At 42.6% G+C, this 23,887-nt stretch overlaps 1 protein-coding gene across 1 annotated transcript in view; it reads right to left on the bottom strand.

Moving 5' to 3' along the window:
• The window catches only part of ABCA12 (ATP-binding cassette, sub-family A (ABC1), member 12), a gene marked incomplete at its 5' end in the record, with an annotated part of 39,702 nt that extends 16,911 nt beyond the window's left edge, over positions 1–22,791 (bottom strand). The window contains 18 exons of the mRNA XM_010083826.1: positions 1,288–1,375; positions 2,284–2,411; positions 3,936–4,029; positions 5,231–5,317; positions 6,532–6,784; positions 8,150–8,288; positions 9,437–9,661; positions 11,296–11,456; positions 11,855–12,051; positions 12,702–12,920; positions 14,457–14,634; positions 15,395–15,550; positions 16,254–16,388; positions 16,490–16,559; positions 17,354–17,683; positions 19,007–19,121; positions 21,656–21,971; positions 22,762–22,791. Coding sequence (XP_010082128.1) covers positions 1,288–1,375; positions 2,284–2,411; positions 3,936–4,029; positions 5,231–5,317; positions 6,532–6,784; positions 8,150–8,288; positions 9,437–9,661; positions 11,296–11,456; positions 11,855–12,051; positions 12,702–12,920; positions 14,457–14,634; positions 15,395–15,550; positions 16,254–16,388; positions 16,490–16,559; positions 17,354–17,683; positions 19,007–19,121; positions 21,656–21,971; positions 22,762–22,791 — 2,921 coding nt within the window. The remainder of the gene's footprint in view (positions 1–1,287; positions 1,376–2,283; positions 2,412–3,935; positions 4,030–5,230; positions 5,318–6,531; positions 6,785–8,149; positions 8,289–9,436; positions 9,662–11,295; positions 11,457–11,854; positions 12,052–12,701; positions 12,921–14,456; positions 14,635–15,394; positions 15,551–16,253; positions 16,389–16,489; positions 16,560–17,353; positions 17,684–19,006; positions 19,122–21,655; positions 21,972–22,761) is intronic.
• Between the last annotated feature and the right edge of the window lie 1,096 nt (positions 22,792–23,887).

Raw genomic sequence — 23,887 nt, 5'->3', positions numbered from 1 at the left:
TCTACAAGTTAAAGTCCAATGATTAAAGCACATCAAGTACCGAATGAATATAAAAGCACGTTTACTTTCAGCACAAGCAGTCCCATCAGCTTCATTTGCCTTCTGGGAGAGAAGAAAGAAGCACTAGCTGGATATGTGACATAAAGCACACAGACACTCGTTTTCTTCTCTGTAATAAGTTACTCAGATCTAACGAACACCAGCAGTGGAGACTTCCCAAAGAAGGCTAGGCAGTCAGATGTCTAACACCCCTTGAAAGCCAGGGGGAAAAAGGTTTCTTTAGGGCAGAAAATAGTCAGTCTTATTCAGCAACAGCCTTTTCCTCCCCATGGTAACTTTTCTTACCTATACCACCAAAGCCCTGAGGACTGAGGGGAAAAATCTGATCACAGGACATGCACTTTGGGGGGATTTACCATCACTTACTTTAGCCACAACCCACAGCACAGCTGGAGGTGTAAGTTACCTACCAAAGGACAGAGAGCTTAGGCTATTAAGCTTAGAGGCTTAAACACAGCCCACTGCATCCACCTTTGTGTATCCCCAAGTCCTGCGTGCTCAGTGATTTCATTCTCCTTGCTCTAGCTTTAGCAGTCCATAGACTGGAGTCTGCCCTCCTTCCAACACTATCAAGGTTTCCAGGTATTAAATCTGACATATGATAAGCAAACAGCAATGCTTTCAGATCTAAGATGAAGCGGTAAGACTGTAGGGGTGAAAACATCTGTAAATTCATTACAGGAGCTCTGAGTGTTAGTGAAACAATAAACACTGTGATTCCCCTGTATTGGACCCACCTCTGAAAACAGCACTGCTCTTGCAGGAACACTCTCCTGGTAGCTAGGTTTTGCAATGAGATCACAGGACCTTGTCAGCTCTCTTGTGTTTCCCTGCTACCTCAGATTTCAGCCTCGGTGCTTTTAATGCTGATGCATTACAGCATTTTCACTGAGCAGAAACAGTGAAATGGGTATATCGGAATGCACTGCCAGCCCTAGTTAACGTACATACATTCTCTCATGAGATAAAGGTGCTACTAATTGATCTTTTCGCCTCTGTATAATAAAATTATGACCGCAGAAAAATTGTCTCCTGCTAGCAACAGAAGTCAGACCAATAAAGAAGAATGGGGACAGAAAAGGAAGTGAACTGCAAGTCATCTCTCCCATGCCAAGCTGCAGATTTCACAGGGTTTTGCTTTATTTTCTGAAATATCCCTGAACTTGACATCACTTCTCCAGGGTCCCACACTTCCCATGCTAGGATGAGCAGATGGAGGTTAGTTACCTTAGTCAATGTTCTGTTGGGGGGCACTGGCCTGATATCGAATTGGAGATCTCTTGTCAAAGGCAGCCCGAAGCTCCAGCCACCATACCTGAGTGAAAACCAGAGGGAAATGCATTGCTACCCTCAATCAAAAGCTTTAATACTTCTGCTTGGTGTGTGTTAGCATGCCACTGTCACCCCAGTTAATTCTAGCTCGACTTAAAAGAACTTATCCCAGTACTCAGTGTGCGGCCAAGCCAACACTGCTGCAGGAGCCCTTATTTTGGGAAAAAAGAGAAACAGAAACTTGGCAGCACTGTGCTGAGAACAGTTTGAGAAACATTTTGAGAAACATTTTGGAGCCGTGTAGACTCCTAACCCGCTTGCCTACCACATCAGAATAAGATGACTGCTTCTTACTCAGAAGACAAGCAGCTCAATTTAAATCAATGGCAGATGAACATATTCCTTGACAACCTTAATGGCCAGCTATTTTTGCCTCAAGACAAACTACGATGTGTTGCTGAGTCCAGACACACTAATAGCTCTAACAGCCCCATGGTGCAAGAAAATGTTCAGCCTCTAATTGCACTGGAACAGATGTACTTGTTTAAGTGAAGCACGCACTGAGGCGCTTCAGAGAATCAAACTTGGAGGAAGGTCTCTCCCTGTGGTTTACTTCATGACAGGCTGTATCAGATTTTCCTCTTTTTAAGCATTTCTGAGTCAGACAAAAGGCTTGTCTGCAGATCCAGCCATCAGCCTATCAGGTGATAGACAGTTATCCCTAGGCTATCTCTGCTATGATCAAGCAGAGCGTTGCACAAACCTTTATCTTCAGCTCTGTGATTGCAGGACATTTTACCTCCTTTCACCAGATTCACAGAGACCATCAGCAGAGAGGCCCTTCTAAGCCCCTACTGTCCTGTCACCTCTCCAGGCACAGTGGATATGATATGGATAAGAGGCTGTTCCCAGTACAGTTCAGAGGAGAAGGATTGGAGATTCATGCTGTACCGTTTTTGCAGGAAGTCTTTGGTAGTTGCCAGAATGTAGGTCTCCACGTTTTGTCCTGTAAGGTTATAAATTGTCCGCGTGGAGAAGGTCCTTCGGTGAGGGGGGGTGTAGTTCGTCTGTGGACATGTCTAAGCAGAAACAAATGAACAAAAATGTTAGTGCCTGTGTTTTAACTAAAAACTAGCATATCAGGACAAGATTGAGAGCAGACCTGGGACTGATTCCTACAGAAGCTGATGGTATGCAAATCAGGGTGCAAAGACACGTGGCATACATTCCTCCGTGCTGTCTTGAACATACTTAGTGAGGTGCTTAAAAACAACCTTTGCTTAAATCTACACTTCAGTTCAGTGAGACCTTGAAATGTGCTTCATGCCATGCAGGAAGATTTTTGCTGAATTAAGGCTGATCCTACTTAGCAGAGCATCAGAGTGACTGCACAGACAACTGCAGAGGGCAAAACAACTCACAGAGCAGAAAACTCTGCTGGCCTCAAACTCTCATCTTGCATTTCACAGCAGCTATGCTCTGCATTTTCGCTTTACTGTCAGTCATTGGGAATATTTTCCTGAGCTTCAGAGAAACCTTGGACTAGTCCTTAATATAGAATTTAAAATGCTGAGGGTCAAAGTCACATCGACTGTTTCATAAGGTTGAAGTGTCCTACCAGACAGCATGCTGGCTGCTCCTTTCAGCTCATCCATAACAAAAACCCTGGCCTCCCACATTGTGTATCTGTTAATAACTTTGCATCAGAACACACAAAATAGCTTCCTTCATGCTGAGGAACACCTGCCTGTACCTGCTAGAGGTGAGAATTGTCTTTGAACATTATCCTGACTTACGAGAGAAATGATGCCAATACTTTCAATGATGTGAAGTTAAGTGTTTGTCCAGAAAACTGCATAAAATAGCTGCATTTTAAGGAATGACTAGGAACATTCAACTAAGTACATGCTTTATCTTACAAATGGCATCACGCTGCACCGTAAGTCAGATTTCCTACTGGAAAAAAGGTGAAGACAGGTGAACAGCACAGGAAGGAGGAATGCTCGACTTCAAACTGGACTGTAAAACTGTAACATCTTTGGGGCAGAATCTGCCTTTTCCCCATGTGCACATAAAGACACTAAGCCCAGCACTGCCCATATCTGGTTCTGTATGTACCACTGTAATGCAAATAACTAATATTCTTAATCATCACTATTTACAATACAGAGTAGAGTAAAATCAGCTGGATCTAGACTCTGCATAAAGTTAAATTCTGAAGAGCAAACAGCAATAATAGCTGTGCTTTCATATAATGACAGTACTTGTACAAAAAGCAATTTTCCTCTTGAATACATGTTCACCTGCGCTAAATGGGACAATCATACAACATTCAAAAATATTGTTAAACCTTTTCCCACCACAGGGAGCAAGGCAGATATATTAGCATGTGAATCTTCTGAGGATGATGTTTCCTTTCCTGTCCCTAAACTGGTGCAGACAGTGGTTATCCAGTGTACAAAATCAACAAGGCCAAAAAAGACAGGAGGCATTTGAACACTGAGTTCCCTTTCGTGTCATGGCTGCCCACAAGACCACACCCAACCTATGAGGTCCCCAAATGTCCACCCAAGCCCCCTCACTTTTCGATTTATTCAAATTACCTGGATGCCATCTGTGCAGTTGCAGGCAGAATACTTAGTTCTCTGGTCTCCACTGATAGTCCACTGGCCAAGCATGTCCTCCTTTAAACACTGCCTGAAAATGAACACATTTTCCTCTGAGGTTCTCTATGCGCAGGTGTGCAAATGATGCTAATTGCTGTCATGTTTAATGACAGCAAGGATGGCAGTGAGTAGCTTCAGCAGAAAAGCAAACCTTCTTGTCAGCTCTGGGTGCTTCAGGGAATACCCATCCTCCCGCTGCCTTCAGTGCCTCTCAGCAGAGAGCCCTCACCACTGCTCTCTGTGCCTGGATTTGTTCAGCTGATTAGAAGGAATCCAGACACCACTTCATTCCCACAGCAGACAGTGTAAGGAGGCCCAAATCATCTTACAGTGCAGAAATAAGGGCTTATTGTCACTGCAATAACTGGGGAGCCCTGCGATGGACTGTACTGACTAGGCAGTCACTGTATATACTCTGTATAAATATTTGCCTGCAGATATGTGGCACACATGAGCATGCAAGTCTGCCCAGGATTTTACTACCACTTCCTTGAAAATTCATCTGCAGAGCCCAAAACAAACCAGCCCTCATGGCACAGCTTTTAGATACAGGTAACAAAAGCTATGCTGAGAACTTTCTGGGTGAGGTCAGTGCTATAACTGGGATTACTGGAGAGGCAAGGACTGCTTCCCAGATACAAGAATAGCTTGCTCTTGTCCTGGCATCTTGCCACCACCAAAGCTGCTTCCTTACTACTCACAGTAATAAAGGAGTTCACTTGTGGTTGCGAATGCTTCTTGAGGCAAGCAAAAAACACCAGTGTCAAGGTCCTGGGACTGTGTGGAAGTCCAGTCTCGACCTTAAAGCACAGTATAGTTTCCTGTCTTCAAGAATATCTACAGTTCTGTGCTGGCAGACACAAGCCTTTGCTCCAAGTCGCGTGAGAGCCACGTAGGCTCTCGGCCGAGCTGAGGTCTGGTTCACACCGATCACGACTACACAGCTCCCTGCTCAGAACTGGCTTGAATCCTGCCAGCTCAAGCCTATGACCAGTGCAAGCTTGCACCTGCCTGCAAAAGGCCAGTTAAGACATCTCCTAATGAGCTGAAAGAGCCTGCAAGTCAATCTGAAGAGGGGCAGGAGATATTTTTTTTTTCTCTACATGTGGCACCAATGTATGAAAATTCTGCAGATGATCAAAGATGGTTATTAAGGTCTAATGGCTAATAGTGTTATGTCAATCCTCTTGCAGATTTGGAATTTAAATGGAAGAAAACCAAGAACTACTTACGAATTGCTTTCATTCATGCATGTGTTATCCGTTCCAGGGAAAGCAAGCATTGAAGCTACTAAAGCATCTGTGGATTCATTAAAATTCCTAAGATTCAACAAAGAAAAAAGAAAACAGGAAAATGTTCAAGGTACTTCCACTAACCGAGCAGAGGGAAACTGTCTAAATGAAACAGGATTTATTTAATGTGTTAAATAAATAATTATTTGTGGTGCTAGCCCTGCAAATCACTTAAGTACCTGCAGTACATGAGGACAGTCACACAGGTTTAAAAGGACTGCTCATCGCTTAGAGCTGCACAACTATTCCAGTGATTTGCTGCCTCTAGATCTAAGCAAGATACTGCTGAACTTTTGGACAATCAAGACTGTCTCCAAGGAAAGGGCATCTACTGCAAGTTTCAAGCACTACTTCCAGTCTTGTCTCAATCAGCTTTCTCATCTGTGATGTCCATTTGGTTTTGGGTCATTCAGGAAGATGCTGCTTGCTTCTGACCCAGCTCTCTAGCAATGATCCATCAGGAGAAGCAGAGAACATTAGGAACAGAGGACTCAGACATGCAGTTCTGGCTCATCGCCCCATCTAGCAGGACCGAAGTGGAAAGGCATGAGCAGTCCTGGGAAAGAACACCTAAGAGCAGACATGCTTGCTTTAGAGCTAAATTTTATATTTCTGACTTAAAGCTGAGAACCACTGGAGAAAGACAGCAGTTCACATCATGAAGTCAGAATTACACAAATTATAATCATTTTGGTAATAGGATTTTTAAGCAGAATGAAATAATTCAGTGGTGGCATCTTAATCACACTGAAAAAAAGCACGCCCTTCAAATTGACTGTGCGCCTTGGACTAGCGGGGCCTGGGCAGGAAAGCATGTCCTGTACTGACAGAGAGGAGGGTGATGCGGACACTTCACAACATGGATAGAATTTGATTCCAGAGTTGCAGTGTTGGAGACGACTGATGTGGGGACCTCAATTTCATATCGGAGGAGGAGCACATATGTAAGAAAATCTCTGTGGGACAGTATGGCTGTCACAGGGCTGGAGGACTCCAATGGGAAACACAAAGAATATTCCTCATGTATTTTACAGTAAGTTCCAGCTGAGAGGTTGTTTTTCTAAAGCGTTCTGATTGCGGGTCTGAGCCAAGCCATCTACCTCAGAGATCCCTTAGGAACAGAATTTCTACATGTTGTCTGCCTAACACTTTTCCACTGGGTGTGCTTAGAAATAATCCTGATGGTAAAAATGGCTCTTTATAAACAAATGGGTTTAAGGATCACAAAGAACACCACGCACCCAAAGAAGTCTGCCTGGTCAGATGTGCCGTACAGAGAGGGAGAAAGAATCAGTTCGGGATATTCGGTCTCCTTAGTTCTCAGCGTCCCAAGTCCCATTGCGGCCATCACAAAGAGGACCGGGAGGATGACCTGAGCAATGAAGCCTCTGACATCCCGCCGGGTATGGTGGAACCTCTTAATGAACAAAGCTGTTGTCTTCTTAAGCAGCAATGGCAAACCCTGCAGGCTTTTTGATCTAATCAGGAGCTGATCTGGGTACAAAAGAAGAATGCGTTTTGTCATGGATCAGTATCTGTGAAATGCAAGGAACTGATGATTATAGTACCCTGTGAGTATACTTAGCTTCCTGCACTCCTTTACAAATGGCAAACCAAAACTACTAAGTTGGAACATATGCAAGGGTCAGGCTTGGGCAGGATTCAGATTTTGGCTCTTGAGTCATAAGCTCATGTAACACCATTATTTTGTGTTTAATTTCAAATGTGTACATGCAGTGAATTCATTGTGAGATCTTGCAAGAGAAACACAGGCTTCCAGATGCAACAAGTTATCCACATCCTATCTACCCAGCTGCAACTTACAGGGGGAAAGGTACTATTCTTTTCTATTTGCAAACTGAAAATTTTCATAATTTAGAAAACAGGTCCTCAGACACATCAATAGGAGAATTCATACTGAAACAAAAAACCAAGACATATAAAGCAATTGATCATTTGCATGGACAGGGTTGTGGCATACTAAAAGCAGAAGCAAACCCCGTGCAACCTATTTCCCTTTATGAAATATTAACTTATCTAACACAACATGAAGCAAATCTTTTTCAGTGCTCTCATTAGTGGTGACACAAAACACTTCTCTACGCATATGAGTTACTGTCTACAGTAACATTTACAGTGCAGGTCAGCTTTGAGAAGTGAGTATGAAAATACCTCTGTGTTGTCCCTTATCTGCTTCCCTAAGTATAAATGATATATTCATAAGTTAAAAAAAAGTTTCTACTATGTGAGAAACGTTGTTCAGCCAGGTATTTGCTCATTTTTTGGGTCATGCCACCTCTTGCAGCTCTTGAACCCTCAGGGATATACTGGTATAGCTTGATTCTTTTTTGAATGTGAATTTATCCCACTGTTTGGCCCTTTGAGCTGTTGGCCATACTGTAATAGCCGGGACACAGCAAAAAGGAGTGAGGAGGACCCAGCTCAGAGTGGTGCTGCTTTTGCAACAAGCTAATGGTTTTCCACAAAGTTTCTCTCCAATTCCACCAGTTATGTAGAAATAATCCTCTACATCAATTACAGCAATTACTTTCAGAGGTATATGCTTGCTCTTTCACCCACACACTGTATTTGATTAGATTAAACCTGGATCAATTTAAAGGAAGGCGGATGCAAACAAAACCCCTCTGTAATTTATTCTGTGATTCAGACTATTCCAAACTAGTGGATCTAAACAACTGTTGAGTGCTGTACTTCTGGTGATTTATTGGTTTTGAGATTCCTGGTTGGGTGAAATGTGGTTTTCAACAAATGAAGAGGCTTTCAACAAAGAAATCAGTCTATCTGTCATTGTTTGCATCCGCGACAGATCTGGAATAAAAACTGGAGGTAATTCAGTACCGTCTCTTTCTGTGAAGGTATCTGTGCTCACAGACATTTCATCACTGCCAATTTGACCACCAGCTCCAGGCAGCTCTTGGGGCAGTTCAGCATCTTCTGGCTGGTACTTCCCTAGTTCTTTTGTCAGATTGAGAAACACCTATGGAGCAAAAAAATATGAAGGAAAATTGGCCCAAATGACTCAATTTACCAAAACAATCAGAATCCACTCTGCTAATTTGTAGCTGTAGTTGGTGCAGCAATTGTGAATTGCAATCCTCTTTCTGTTCCCTTTGTGCTCTGCGAGATAAATTAAATTTTTTTTTTCAGTACAAAATTGCTGTTGTCCAGCTCCTTGTCACCTCCTGTCTCTCTCCTGATGCAGCAGTGGAAACTTAAACCTTTGCAGCTGCCCCCCCAACTTACCTTGTCCTAATACCACCTGCTACATGACTACATGTAACTCAACTCCCTCCACAGCCGCACAGTGAGCAATGCACAGGCAGCTCTCCCTGCATGGCACCAGTGAAGAAACAAGGAGGGCTGTTTCCCTGTGATATTTTCCCCTTTAGCCTCTGACAATCACAGCTGCCTCCGTGCTGGGACTGTGCACATTCGTGGGGTTTGCACTGTGGGAGCACGCTGAGGGAGCAGCTGTATACACACAAAAGGCACCCAAGCTGCACGTTGGTACATGCTATATAACTCATTCTTGATGCCTTAGGAAAACACCTTAAAAGCAAGGAAGAATTTCTGAGCAGAAAGGTAACAATCTCCCTCCTTCCTTTCTAAAAGACAAAAGTCATCGCTGCTCATCATTTAAAGTTACTTTTTGTTTCTGATTCAACTAAATGTTTGTGTTTATTTGACATTTCCCACGGACAGAAAGCTGCTTGTGTTACTCTGAGATGCACCAGGTGACTTACTTGCATAATACAGCATCCACGCTGAAGTTTATCATTTCCTCCCTGCTGATTGCACAATCCAGATTGGTGGAGACCCGGAAAATAGTTCAAAGAGTAACACATCATTGCCCTCTCTCCTTAGTGTAACCCCAGCATCTCATTTGCTGGGTAGAATACCAAAAAGCTGTTAGCAAGGTGAGACAGTGGTACACTCTGTGCATTAGTATATGTATAGATTCATTAATTCATCTACACACTCACATGTTCCTAAGTGTAACACAGTGAACAACCAAACCACTTCTTGTCCTGCCTGCAGCTCTCACCATCTAGCCCAGAACCACACAGTGCTGTGAAGGTAATCTCCATAACATTTCATTAAATCAGGTGGATCCTAAGCTCATACCTCTTCCACAGTTGTGTTTGAAATCCCATAGCAACCAAGGTGGAGATCACTCAAACTGGTATCGAGGGCTCTGAGAAGTGCCTGGTAGGCCCCTGAGACAGTGGATTTGAAGGGTGGAAGCACATACACGAGCTCTCCACCAATATCCTCCTTGAGATAAGCCTCTGGGAGGTGGGACTGGATGAAGGAGGTCACTGCTGTGGTGTCACACTCCTCTATCATATTCTGAAAAAGAAGGAAAATACTCTGTGGTCACCGAGGGCTGCAAGGTCAAACTTCCTACTGCAGGTTAGCCCAAATTCTGTCCTAGTAGAATAATTAGTAGGTGATCTCAGTCCAGGCATGCAACATTTTAGTTAAATACTAAAAGGAGATGAAAGTGGTTTTCTGGCCCTTGAAGAGAAGGTGTGGCACTGTGCCTGCCTTGGTCCATCCAAGACCTTGTTGGTCTCCCTTTGACTACAGGGACACTGGGATTGGGCTGAATCAACCACTTTGCACTAGCTAGTGGGTTTGTAGTATAACAGAGAAAAAGCCCAGCCACAAGAGAGCTAATACCTGAACTCTGCTGCCAGCACAAATACACTCTTTTTCCATGAAAAACAGGGGTTGCATATGGGTCTTTTTTCATTTTCTCGATCTATACCGCCAGCAATTTGGAAGAGGGGCTGATCTCTTTTGGTATCTGCACATTATTCTGTGTGCTGGGGCTACCAACAGCACTGTAATAAATGCTATCAAGAGGAGAGTTCCCCCCTCCTTGCAAGCAGAATGTTTTGCTTCAGGCCAGATACTATTGATGGACTCTCCCCATCTAATTTGTCTGAACTCCAGAATTCACACTCTGCACCCGGCCTTGCCTTTAACCCTCAAGGAGATCTTGTTCTTTTTCAACAAAGCAGAGCACTGACATTCCTGTTTTCCGAGAGCCACAGAGGCTGGTCTGGTGGCCTGGCTGGAAAACTCTCTCTGCTTTGAGGGACATGGGGGACACGCACTCCCTTAGCATCTCTCACTGAGAAGCAGCATGCTCACATCCAGATCCTCAATAGTTCTTTGGTACCGCTATGGTCCTTGAATCTGTCACTCAGCTCCTGCCAATATAGCCATAAGCACCTGCATCCCTGAACAAGCCTTGATGGCCCCCCTCAGAGATGAAGCTGCTGAGAGCTGTAGCTCAGCTCCACACAGGCTCGCAACCAGGTTTGTCTCTGCCTCTGCCCCCCGCAGCGCCTGCTGCAGTGACCATGTTCACAGGACATGAAAGGGAGCAAAGGCCCAGCAGGGAAAGGAGGACAAAAAGGACTGCATCATGCACCTGGGATACGGGAGGCTCAAGTTCAGACCTCTGTCTTGTCTATTAGAGATGCAAGGCTTTGTGCAGAGGGGCTGAAGCCAACTCCTCTGTTTTGGGGAACTCTCCACACAGGCTGTCTTTATGAAGGAAACTTATTTACAAAAAAAAGCATGTAAATTCCAGCATGGGACAGGCAGAGCTAGCCAGAGAGCAGAGTGCACTGTAACCTTGGTATCTCAATGGTTGGGGCACATGAAAAAATGATGTTACTTGGCAATCCAAGGAAACAGTCCAGCATGTTCTTGAATCTGTGTGTCCAAAACCAATGGTTTCAGCCCAAAACACACCCCACAGGCATAAAGTGCTCACATAAAGAAGTTATTCCATGAAAGTGAAATCATACTGGAACAACCATTCTACTGAAGACATCTAAGACTGAAATGGACCTTCTGCAGCATACTTAATTTCTGTGGGGTGCTATGACTTGCCTCCTTCCTGTCATACAACTGACTCAGTTTCCCAACAAAGATGCTGAAAATTTACGATCAACTCAGACACAAACCTTCTTTTTTGTGAGTGTCAGGTGGTATCCGTCACCAAAGGTTTCCTTGAGGTAGAATGGCGAACCACAACATTTGAGTCCTCCATGCTCTAGGAAGGCGATTCGGTCACTCAGAACTTCTGCTTCATCTAAGTGATGTGTTGAGAGAATTATGGTTCTGCCTGGAAAGCACAAAACTGATGTCAGCCACCACAGAACAAAAACACATGCTTACATGAGACAGGTGAAAGCTATGCTGAATGAGGGAACACAGTATCAGGTGAAAATTGACTGTGGTTTTTTGTAATTATTAGTGAAACTGGATGAAAGGCAACATTAGAGAGAAGCTGAAAGTTACTGTATTGTAAATTGTGTATGATGATATAATTATTTTTCAAATGTCACTGTGAATTTACAGAAACCAACCAGGATGCACCCAGAGGGCCTGCAAAACCCCAGGCTCCCACAATTCGTTCTCTGTGGTCTCCAAAACCCACAGTTCAAAGCCACTGATACCATATTTGCAAAAGTGACACAAATCACCTTTGCCACGGGGTAGTATCTCGTCTCATCACGGTACCTTTTTTATTCTTGGAGATAATTTCCCAAATACTTCTCCGAGAACATGGATCCACCCCTGTGGTTGGTTCATCTAGTATCACCACCCTTGATCCACCTAGGAGAGCAATAGCTATAGATAACTTCCTCTTCATCCCCCCGGACAGGGAGCCAGCTAGTTTGTGACGATGGCTGTACAGTCCAGTCTCCTTCAAAGTCCTTGAAAACAAAGAAAAAAACAACACCAAAAGTTGTCCTTCAGGCATCTTTTAAAAGCAGGGAATCTGAAAACCCCAAAAAAAACATAACTGCAAATGAAAAACTGCTCAAGTATGGACTGCTCTACTGAATGGTCACAGTGCAGGGAGATGATTCATCCTGTAGCTCAGTCACTGGGATTTTAATTTAAAAAAATTTTTAGGATGTTTTTAAAGTTTCCATCTGACAAGTCAAGGTTAAAGGCTCAACCTCATCAACTGAGAACACCAAGATCCAAACTCCCTGGGATGTTCTGGCTGCTTCACTTCTCTGCAGAACCAATAAAGCTGACATCATCTTTCTGACTGGTTGATTAAATTTCTTTCTGGGGAAAACTGTAAAGCAGAAAGGACTAGACCCTTAGGCCTATAAAATCATCTCTAAAGAATTGCCCCAGAAGTTTGTAAAGCCCCTGGAGAAGAGACATTATTTTCTTACAGACACAGATATCGACACTCAACCTGTAGTCAGAACAAGGCGCTATTTGAACTCTACGCAGGGTCTGCAACAGTCCTCAGAACCATTCATTTGAGCTTTGCAGTGGCAATGGCACTACCACACAATAATTTTGACAGCCCTGTCTCCTTTCTCCAACCCTGCTATTTTTATACCTCTTCACTTCTTGGTAGAGCTCCTGTTTACTCCAGTGAGGGACTTTGATGTACCCATAGAGCAGCAGGTGTTCCTTTGTGGTGAGGTAGTTAAAAAGCACATTGTGCTGCATACACACACCCATGTTCTTCCTGATAACTTCCTGGTCAGTCCTGATGTCTTTGCCATACACAAAAATAGTACCTGATGATGTAGGGAACAACCCAGTCAAAATAGATCTGAAATAGAAAAGTAAATAGAAAAAGAAGTTAGAAAAAGGAGAAAGCCATAGGTAATTTTTTTCACATGGTCCTGTATACATCATCACTTTCAAAGTTTCCTAACATCACTACCACACCTCTTCCAGCCAGAGACCACTGACCACTGCTGCTTCTGCTGCCTGTCCGTGCTTTGGCAGAGTGGTGGCCAATTAACATCAAAGGACATCCTTCTACCTCTCTGCGGGAACATGAGGGCACACTCACAAACTGAACTCTGGCTACTTTTCACGTGTACTTTTATCTTCTTCAGCCTTCCCCTCCCTAAGTCAGACCACTGCATATCCCATACATCAATACTCATGAATGCCCTTGACTTCAAATTTAATCCCTGGGAATTCATATAATGCAGTTACTCTTCATTCTTTGAGGTTTGTCTGCAGTATCCAGGCAGCCTCATATTGCTAACCACAAAAGAGACTGAATACCACATCTTCATCCTACTAACCACATCAGAGCATGGAAACTTGATTTCCCTGCCCTTATTAACAAGAAATTGGGGAGGACTTCCAGACAAGACACCTCACAGTGGGCAGCACTTTCGTCTAGTTCAAGCAAATAATTACCTACCAGGAAATACCCAGCAGACCCAAGTCAAACACCCTCTGCTCAGAATAACTATGTGCACATTAAAGGTCATTTTTGGTGCTGTCCTGCAGGGACTAAAGGGAAAAGGTGTGTCTCAGACTGCCCTTTACCTTCCCAGAGCTTCTTTCTCTCCTGGGACTTTTAACCATCATTAAAAAGGAAAGAAGGACCTTGTGACCTTACTCAAGATTTGAAGCCTGTGCTAAGTTGCAAGATGCTATTATACTTTTCTGTATATCACCTTTGCCTACACTTTGCAAACAGGATATGAGATTAATTGATAATAAGCTGAGATGAAGCACACATCTGTCTTATTGTTTTTGGTTCTTCTGAGACTTCTATTTATCAGCTTAATGTTGCTTTCAGAGTGATGCAGACATACATCAGTGGAGAAATCGAGTTCTACAGGTCTGTTTTAGTGATATTATCTAACAACTCAAATAATAATTTATAAATGGCAAGGTTGGAAGGACTGAAAGGCCAATGTATTAACCCACTCCCTTTCCAGCCCAGCCAACACATGAGTTTGTACAGCTGAAATATACCTTTATTAAGCTTTCTTGCTAATATCACTTCAGCTTTGGTGTGTGTATAAGCTACCCACGGCTTTCAGAACAACCTAACCCCAGGCACCAAAGTGTCATGGAACAAAATGCTAGAACAGCTGCTGTGCTGCATATTGCAGGTATCCTACCAGATCAAAAAGCATGTTCCTAACCAGAAAAGAACCTTTAATTCTCATAGATGAAGGGACTGCTGAGGTCATCCATGAGCAAGGCAAAACTACAAGAGAGATTTGGCCTAAAACATTTTATTCAGTCTCCCAAGACTGCACAGCCCCACTTGCTCTCTTGTTCATCCAATCATGCCCCTCAGTATATAAAAAAAGCAGCTTTAAAGGATACGCACATAGTTGTAGTTTTCCCAGCTCCATTGTGTCCCAGCAGGGAAGTGATATTCCCTTCATAGAAGTTGAGGTTGAGGTTGTCCACTGCAGCTTTGGATCCATAAACCTTTGTTAAGCCACGGAGGGAGACTCCCAAGGTGAGATCAGTGGGCTCCGGTTCCAGGTGAGGAGCAGGGGCACCTTTGAAGAGTAAGAGGACAGTTACTGCACTGCAGCAGGTCTCTGCTACTTTTTTCACCTCAGAGATAAGCAGCATTTTTAAAAACAAAATACAGCAAAAGTAGGTGCCTTTCAGCTAGGAATGTAGAGAACATTTCACAAGATCTGCATCATTTTGAGCTCCCAAGTTTTTCTCCTTTTTATTTCTGCAGCTTCTAATAACTCCTGACAATAAGCATTAATCACTTTTGAAAAGGTCTCATATTTACATGTTTTGGAGCACCTAACTTAATTTATACTAAGCAAGCACAGAAAATTAGAGGACATATAGAAAAACTACTGAGTTATTTCTAGTTAGGTAGAATCAGAAAGCTTTTACGTGTGATCTCACAATATTTTACAGGCTAAATATTTAAAGAAATGAACAGAGAAGCACACATCCCTTCTGCCAAGTGGAAAACAGTATTTGCTTGCACAAACAAAAGTGTATTTCTACACAGAGCGTTGTAGACTGACACATACACATCTAAGGTAACTGCCCAACTACAACATGAACAAACATGCATGTGAAAATCAGTAGTGGATTTCCACACCAAATGGGAAGAAGAAGTATAATTTAAAAGCAAAATCTCCATCCACGTAAGTAACAGCTGCCAATTTTTCCTGTGCTACAAAATAAGGATCAGTAGAGAAATGTTCTTTCTGAGTATGGTTCTCCTTTACAAATGTGGCTTTACTGAAACTTAAGTTAGTATCACTACCTCATCTAGCATTCACATACATATCTTATTGGTGAGGGTGGCTTCTTTCCTTAACATCAGCTTGTTGAAGAGAAGGCTTCTTCGTTTCTCATTCCAGAAGGGGAGGTAACTGTTGTACTCAACCCAGTAAGACGGAAGCAACGGGAAATACCAGGGAGCAGCCATGCCGTATCTACCTGCAAGAGTAGAGGAATCTCATTCAGGTATCTGTTTCTGAGGAAGTATCACTATTGGGGTGCACTCAAAATAGCAAAAATAAACTCCACAGAGATCTCTCCCCTGCTGATGTACTCATTTATAGCTGATACTTGGTAGGGAATTTGCCTGATTGACACGATAGGAAGCATTCACTAATTTGTTATTCTGAGTAACTTCATAGCTGGAGGGCATGAGTACTTTCCATTTTCCACTGAGCAGACTTCCGTATGCCAGTGGACTGCTTCATTAGGTGGGGGAGAAAAGCAAAAGACAAAGGTACTGGCTCTTGCCCAAGGCAGGAATTACTTTTTGAAATCAAATTATATAAGTCAAACAACACAAAATGATTCAACTGACAAATGCAGGTTAACATACTCTGTTCTCATTTTCACCCACCAGACCACAAACACATCCTCCCATGTGCTTGGCTTCAGCTTCTTCAGGAGACCCACCTACCCACGTCATAAGCAGAGAAACCCTAGTTCTCCTTTGCTCTGCTCTGTCCCAGTTTCATTGATACTCTCAGATATCCACAAAGTCATGCTCCCTTTGATCTAGAAACAGAGGTATCCTGTGTGTGCAGACTGTTTTACTGCCTGAACCATGGAATCAGCCAGTGTTGTATTAATTGTTTTCCAAATAAGATACTACAGCACCAGCCTCAATGGTTTGTATCCTTACCTGGGAAAACATTCCTTATATACCACCCCAGGATGAAGTAAATGAAAGAGTCTATCAGAATGAGCCAGCACATCCAGCCAAAAGAAGTGTTATCTCCAATCATTGGGGACTTATACATGTTGTCCCACTGCAGGCCTGCAGAAGGGAATTCAGAAATACAAACAGAATCCATATTAGCTAATGAAATGTCACAACTGTGGGAGCTCAAAGCCTAGTTTTGTTTACAATAAACATACCTATGCCCTGTGCCTCGTATCGAGCAATGTATTGACTCGCGTAACTGAATGCAGTTGGAGACAACAGACTCTGTGGAATAAACAAAATTGAAAGCAAAGAATTAGTCTTAAGGACACTAATTGTGAATTAGTCTCAAGGAGAAATCAAGTCAGTCAACCAGTGTACCTTATTGGCTTGGTCTGTTAGCCAGAAAAATTAGTGGGTTTCTTTTCCCAACAGTCACAAAGAGCACTGGACCAGGCGTATGACAAGAAACACTTCTGACGATGGTAATGTCTTCTTAGAGCCTGTCTGCTTTTTGCTCCTATACCCAGAACCCAACTTCATCTCTCATAGAGGGCTTTTAGGCTTCTGAGATACAGGCTGACTTCTGGAACCTAATATTACCTATTTCTATCCTTGGTAAGAAACAAGGCTTTACATCTATTTCCATGGCTAGGAATTTGAGATGCATGAAGGTAAAGGATGATCAGAACCAGCGATGAGTGGAGCCAGCCCTCTTTCAGAGCCCTGCTACCTAAACTCCTTACTGAAACAGTCATTTTTCACAGTGCTTTTGCTTCACAATTCAAAAGGACAAAGTACATAGCTCAAGCTACTCTGATTCAGCTGGCAGATGGAACTCACTAAAATCCCACAAGTATTGCTTTCAGTCATCAGACACAACTAATTCCAGGTCTTCCTCACACAAGCCATAGCCAACTCTCCTGTTATGCTGTCACACCTGTCAACACCCACTGATGGTATTTAGAAAGGCACCCAACTCATGTATATTTGTGACACAAGCTATAATAAGATCTGAAGTTTATTGAAGGTGTCTGCTTCCACACACATGGTCCCTGTTATTGAAAAGCAGAACTTACCAAAAGGCTCTTCACAGAGAAGCTCAAATGATTCTCAATGACAAGCAGCACGATGAAGGGGAAGAAGGTGAGGATGTACACAAGACTGCCCACCAAGGCTGCTATGTTGGTATTATTGAAGAAAACACTGATGAAGTAGCTCATAGCTATGATGGACAGGCTGTAGTCCATAAGGTACAGAAACAGGAGTGCTGTGTTTGTTTTGGGAAGGATGTCACCCATTTTTAGAACAATGATGAGGAAGGTGACAGTAATTAGAAGGAAGATGGCGCACTCTATGAACCAGGCGATGAAATGGCTGCTGACATTAACACCCATCATTTTCATGTACTACAAAGAGAAAGGCGAAAAAAAAGAATCACAAATGACAACTTTTTATTAAGAGATATTTCTGCTGATATTGAACTGCTTCTTTTTTCAGTTTCTGGACAGGCATACAACCAAAACATGCTCTTTCATACTTTGGCATACAGCATGTCGATAACCAGGGAGAAGCCATACACTCACATGTCTGGAATGCCCTAGGTTTGCAAAGCAGTCTATTGCAAAATAACAGCACAGACAGGATCTCCAGGTATGAAACATCACAGCCCACAAGCTCCAAAGCAACTTCTGGCCTTAGATTAGTAACTTTTCTAAAGTATTTTGGTTCTTTTTAAAAATAATGGTAATTGACCCAGTGGCTTGAGTGTAAAAACTCTTAAGCATCTTTGAAACAAAAAAATTTCTCATACACCCCCAAGACAACAAGTAATAGCTAAATTACCATGGCTATAAGGAAGCAATATTAATTTGTATCAGCTGATGATCAAGTCCACAAGACTTGTATAAAACTGTTCATTTGTATTGCTAAATCCAAAAGAAACTACAGGTGCTGGCATCTTGTAAATTATTACACACCTAAAATGATTACTGACACCCTGGTTCTTAAAGACAGTGAAACTGGGTTCCCTCAACTAGAGTAAGGGGCTGTCAGCTAGCCACTGGGGTTCACTCTTTTCCAATCTCACTACAGTTCACAGAGTGCCCTTTCTTGGAAATGTTTTTGGTGAATCAGTATTTGTTTCCATGGTTTCGGTTCAAAAACAAATCTGCTTGAGCTTTCATTGCTTGCTGAAGCTCAGTTTTACAAAAGTTCTTTGCTGCTCATCTCTGTTGACTGCGTTCACACTGAAAACACTGAAAACCTGAGTGTCTCAATGTCATTTCTTTTCCAATAGGCAACCTGAATGAAGAACTTCATTTCAGAGGAGCTGATGTAATATGTAGCATCTTCTGAAATATTAAGTATAATATCTTCAAGGATAGGAAATAAGTCACTTTTCATGCCTTTGTCCCCAGTAGGTATGACAATTTTTAGAGAGGTTTAAATCTTCAGAAAACTTGTAATTTTGTGAGGTCCCCATGTTTCCAGTGTTCAGACCTGCAAAGCAATATTCTCACTGCTTGAATGGCAAATGCCCTGCATTTTTATGGTTTTGAGCTTGGTTACAATGTCAGAATTCAAACGCTGCAGGTCAAACAATAGGTACTTCGAATATTTTTTTTCCTTAATGTTTTTTTGCTTTGTTCAATATTACACATGAGATTTACTACCCACTAATAAGGAAAGTCTGTTTATAATTTTGCACACCCCAGAAAGATTCACCGTACCTCATAAAGCCGCAGATCTTTCTCTTGAACAAGCGTTTTAACAAAATCAGCTATAAACAGCACCCAGGCAGCCATCAGAGCAAATGGAAGAGAGTAGGTCACGCTGGTTAAGAACCTATAAAAGGCAAATGCAGGCTTTAGCTGAAGACAAAATGTTCTGGGGATTAAGGCTTTATACAGAATATATTTTTCAGAATAATACTTTGGCACAGGAGAAGACATGCTTATATTTCAAAATGTGGAGTATAATTAATAATTACAAAAAAGGCTATTTTGCCATTGGATCAGATTTTTTGCAAAATTGCAAATCATAGAGGTATTTCCAGATGCATTCTGGAAGTTTTGCTCAGTAGCACCATTGACAGAAGCAGGAACCACGGCAGGAGTGGCATCTCCTAGCTCTCTGCTGGGGTGCCTCCCATTTGGGAACATCACAGCAGCCAGCTTGTAATTCACAGTTCTGTCAGTAGAGCTAATGGACAAATTTTGTTATCAGGCCATATTTCCTGGTGCCGGAGTTTGGATATAGTTGCTTCCTCTCAGAGTGTCTGTCCTATTATGGGACAGGTATTGCAGATCCAGGTTTACAACATGGGCTTCATAATTCTTGGCTCCTCACTTCAGTTAAAATCTTCCTCCTGAGCCAAATGTGCACAGAGAAAAGACAGCAATGGCCAACAGCAAATTTTTCCTCTTGTGATGGAAAGCAAGCTTTTATAGCAGGAGATTCACGTCATTGTATCTACGGGGCTTACACTTTCCTCCCTCATATCTAAACATGGCTTAAAAAAAAAATCAGTGTTATTCCTGGGAAAAGCTTAATGTACAATAACATTAAGAAATTAATATAATTATATTTGTTTTAACGTTTTTTTACCTGTAAAACTGAAAATTTCCCATAAACCAGCTCTTCCAGGAAATGCTTCCATGGAAATGAAGGCGTATTTATAAAGAACAATGAAAAGGCATTTCAGTAGCTCTACTAGTTCTTTGTTGTTCAGGTTTTTTCTGACTACCACCTTGTGCATGATCTCTAGGCTATTAAAAATTCAGCATTTCCCAACACCTTCTGTGTACTGGCATACATATTCCCTCTATTTCGCTAGAGGATGGTAACTATGTGATAACAATAACAGCCATTTTATGATGACTTCTACTGGATTCAAATCCAAGGCTTTCAGACATTTTAATAATTGAACAAACTCATGTCCCTCTGAACCTGGGGTGGGGAGGAAAACTTGAAGGCAAGCATTTTTCTCAGCAGCCCAAGAACAAGAAAAGTAGCAGATAACTCTGTAGTAAATGCCTCCAGCAGCCAGTTAATCACTGTACAAAACTACCTCACAGCAATAATCCACATATTTGCTGCAAGAAGTTGACACTTGAATACTTACTGCCTGCATACTTGCAGGCACTTTGCATGCTGTTACCTTGAGAAGAGCTTATAGGTCCCCAGCTCTCTCAAGTGACAAGCTGACACATGAGGTTAATGGGTCTGCTATAACTCCTACTGCTATAGCTCCCAGATAATCTTTTAGCTCATGCAGTAGACACGCAGGCGTTTCAATAGAAAGCGCTCCTAGGTCTAGTCTGTACTCTTGGTCCAAGGAGAACCCTCATGTCAGGGCAGAGTGACCATCCAACCTACTAATACTATTTGCTAGCCATCCTTCAGTGCTTTCTGATGGATGTGAAATCCCTTCCCTGTGTGTTTTCCACACAGTTTGGACACCAGCTGTGGTCAGGGTAATAACTGTGAGGAAATACCATGTTGCCAGCTTTCCAACGCAGACCAAATTTTCTTGCCAGAGGGGCAGGTCCTCAGCTGCAAGAGATTCACTTCTCTCTATTGTATTTGGCAGAGATGCAGTTTATATGAGCTGCAGATCTGGCTCAAAACAAGTGGGAAGGAAGATGATCCAAAATTTTTTTAGTTGCTTCACCATTCAAAACTTATTTTGGTCCAAACACTGTTCACACGGCACTGCTCTGTACAAGAGGCTGTTAACCCTGGCAACTCAGTGCATCAAAAGCTTCTCTGCCCTCCCTCATTATTGCAGAGATGAATGGTACAATTTCATCTTCCCTCTTCTTAGAGCATCTGAGAGGCATCTGCACTGAGAACTATTCACGGGACACTGAACATTAGCTAGAACGACTGGAATAAATAACAAATACCACAGCTGGACAGCAATCTCTAGGAACAAAGCTCATAAACATAGGGACTCTTTTTTGCCCAATTAGTAAATTTTCTAAATTCTGTGGCATTGTCTGCATGTAAATACCTGCACAACAAGCCAACACGCATATTTAACCGAAGTCCTGCCAACCCCAGTCTCAGTTCCACCATGTGTAGTAAAACAGGGACAGCAAATTTTACCTGCTGTAAAATCTCTAGTTACCATGACAATTCAGGTACATATTGAGCACTGAAAACAAAAGATTAGGCAAACTAAACATAGACCATTTATACTAGCATCCAAATGATCCTCTTTTGTTCAGAGCCTTGGGAAAAAAAAAGGGGCAAAATGAAATTATTTCTATGCCATGTGAACACAGTATTAAGGAGACTAGTGCAGCTGGTGAACTGTAGTAGTCAGACAAGGTGAGCTTACACAAAGCATAAAGACAAAAGCCACACGAACTTACATATCCTTATTGTAGCAGGGGTAAGGCATGGCCTGGACTTGAACAGCTATTTCCTCTGGTTTCTTGCCAGTCTGTAACTCAATAATGGATCTTTCAATGCTGTCCTGGATATAAATAAACGCCCGGCTGTAAATCTGGCTCTGCGAGGTGGAGTTGTGCGGGCCCACTGTCCAGATGCGCTCCCTTATTCTGTTGGTGGTTTGTGTGATCCTGCTGCTCATTCGGATGGTGTAGTTGACCACAGGAGGGAGGGCCAAGGCCCTGTGAACTGACTGTCCAGGGCTGCTATGGCTTGAAGGCAGCTTGAAAATGATACCTTGGAAAAGAAAGGGAAAAGGCTTTCTTTTAGAGTCGACAGCATGGGAGCAGTACACACAGACACATAGGAACTCCTCATTTTTATAAGCCTTTTCTACATTATAATCCATCATTTCATTTCTTTGCTGCACAAATAATGCTCAGATGGGTAGGCTGCTTATCAAGGGTCTGGAAGCAGAAACTATACATCACTGCAGCTACTCGTACTTTCAAATGTGACCAATGATTTTGGTTGCAAAATATACCTTGAGAGCCTTTAAATCTTTTCCCACTGAGCATTAAAAAATCCAGCTGCATTTGGAAAAATCTTGCTGTTAACATGGACTGTCGCATCAGATATGTAGTATGTCACTCAGCACACGCACCTCTCATGAACGTGCCCAAAGGTACTCTATGAAGAGAGCTCACATAGTGATGCTGTAGCATAAAAACCCCAAGAACGCGGTGTTGAAAATTGTTCATGACCTATACGCATATGTTGGTGCCTACACAAATTCTTGCGAAGCTGAGATGCCTAAGAGTAAAAAAGCTTTGCAAGTTCCAGTTAGGAAATACAGTTTGACAGACAGGACTTTTTTTCCTTTAAAGTGTCTGAGTAGAGGCAATACCACAGAAATTTTTCTCTCTGGAATATTTTTCCCGATTGTTCCATATATAAAGCCTATAATGGAATGGAGGGCAAACATGGAAGAAAACTGCTTTTATGGGAATAGACAATATTACCAGGGTCTGAAGTTCCAAGAAAAATAAAAGGTTTCTATCTACCCATCAAATATGAGGTACAAAACCAAACAGGTCACAGGACTTATAAAGAATTCCTAATTGAGGAAATATTGGGCATTCTTTAAAAATTAAGACACATTTGTATCATTCACATTAATATAAGTTCCTGTTCTCTATTCCCCCATGCCCCTCTCTGTGGTCTGACCTGGAGCTGCAATCCAATGCCACAAATGTGAACGCTGTGGCTGAGAAGACCCAATATATTGCAGTGTTTGGCTGGAATGTCTCAAGAGCTTTATGACCTTCTAATAAATCGAACTGTCTTATATCTTTCTCAATTAAAGCATCTTTTCCCATGGGTGCCTGAAAGAAGGTAGCTGTCATGAAGATGTCCTAAGGGCAGTGAAATTTCCTTCAAACTGAGAATTAACCAAGAGAAAATACCAGTTGACCAAAGGCACCTTGTTAAGCAAAAGTTTGTCCTTGGTTAGTGAGGGGAGTAAAGCCTTTGGTGCGTTCTTGGCTTCTTCGTATCAGCAAGGAACAGGATTATTGCCTGTTGCCTTTTTCCAACCAAGATGTTTGAGACATCTCAAGGCCTTCCCTCATCGGGGCCACTGACAGGCGGTCAGTCCCTTACAATCAGTTGTTGGCAGAGCTGGGGTGGTGTTGGTGCAGCTGGGGCAGGTATGAATTCTGGAGTTGGGCTTTTTGGCAGGGAGGTGGTTCTAGACCACGTTTCAGCTCGCTTGGATGTTCTAGAGGAAGTTCTAGATAATTTTTATTGTTCTAGACTATGTTTCTACCTCGCTTATTGGTTCTAGTTCACTTCTTGTCACAGCTGGTCAGTTCTGATTCAGGTCATTTGCTGGGTTCAGCTCACATCAACAAGTTCAGGACTGCTTGGTTTCAGGGCAGCCCAAGTGATGCTTCTAGCTTGTTGGTTGGTTCTAGGTGACCTCGGGGTTTAGAGCAAGTTCTAGATCAGGTTCTAGCTCACTTGAAAAGGTCTAGATCGCGTTCTAGATCATGTGAAGAGCCTAGATAGCTTGAAAGTTCTAGAGCGCGTTCTAGATCACTCAGTGGTTCTACCTCAGTTTCCAGGCTGGCTTGGGGCTTCATTGGGTTCTGATGGAGGGAGGACCTGGTTCAGGCAGCAGTTTTGGCATCTCACAAGGATTTGGAATACTT

Source organism: Pterocles gutturalis, unplaced genomic scaffold (genome assembly GCF_000699245.1).
Source record: "Pterocles gutturalis isolate BGI_N339 unplaced genomic scaffold, ASM69924v1 scaffold11110, whole genome shotgun sequence".
Taxonomy (NCBI): domain Eukaryota; kingdom Metazoa; phylum Chordata; class Aves; order Pterocliformes; family Pteroclidae; genus Pterocles; species Pterocles gutturalis.
This window is presented reverse-complemented; position numbering and strand designations above follow the sequence as displayed.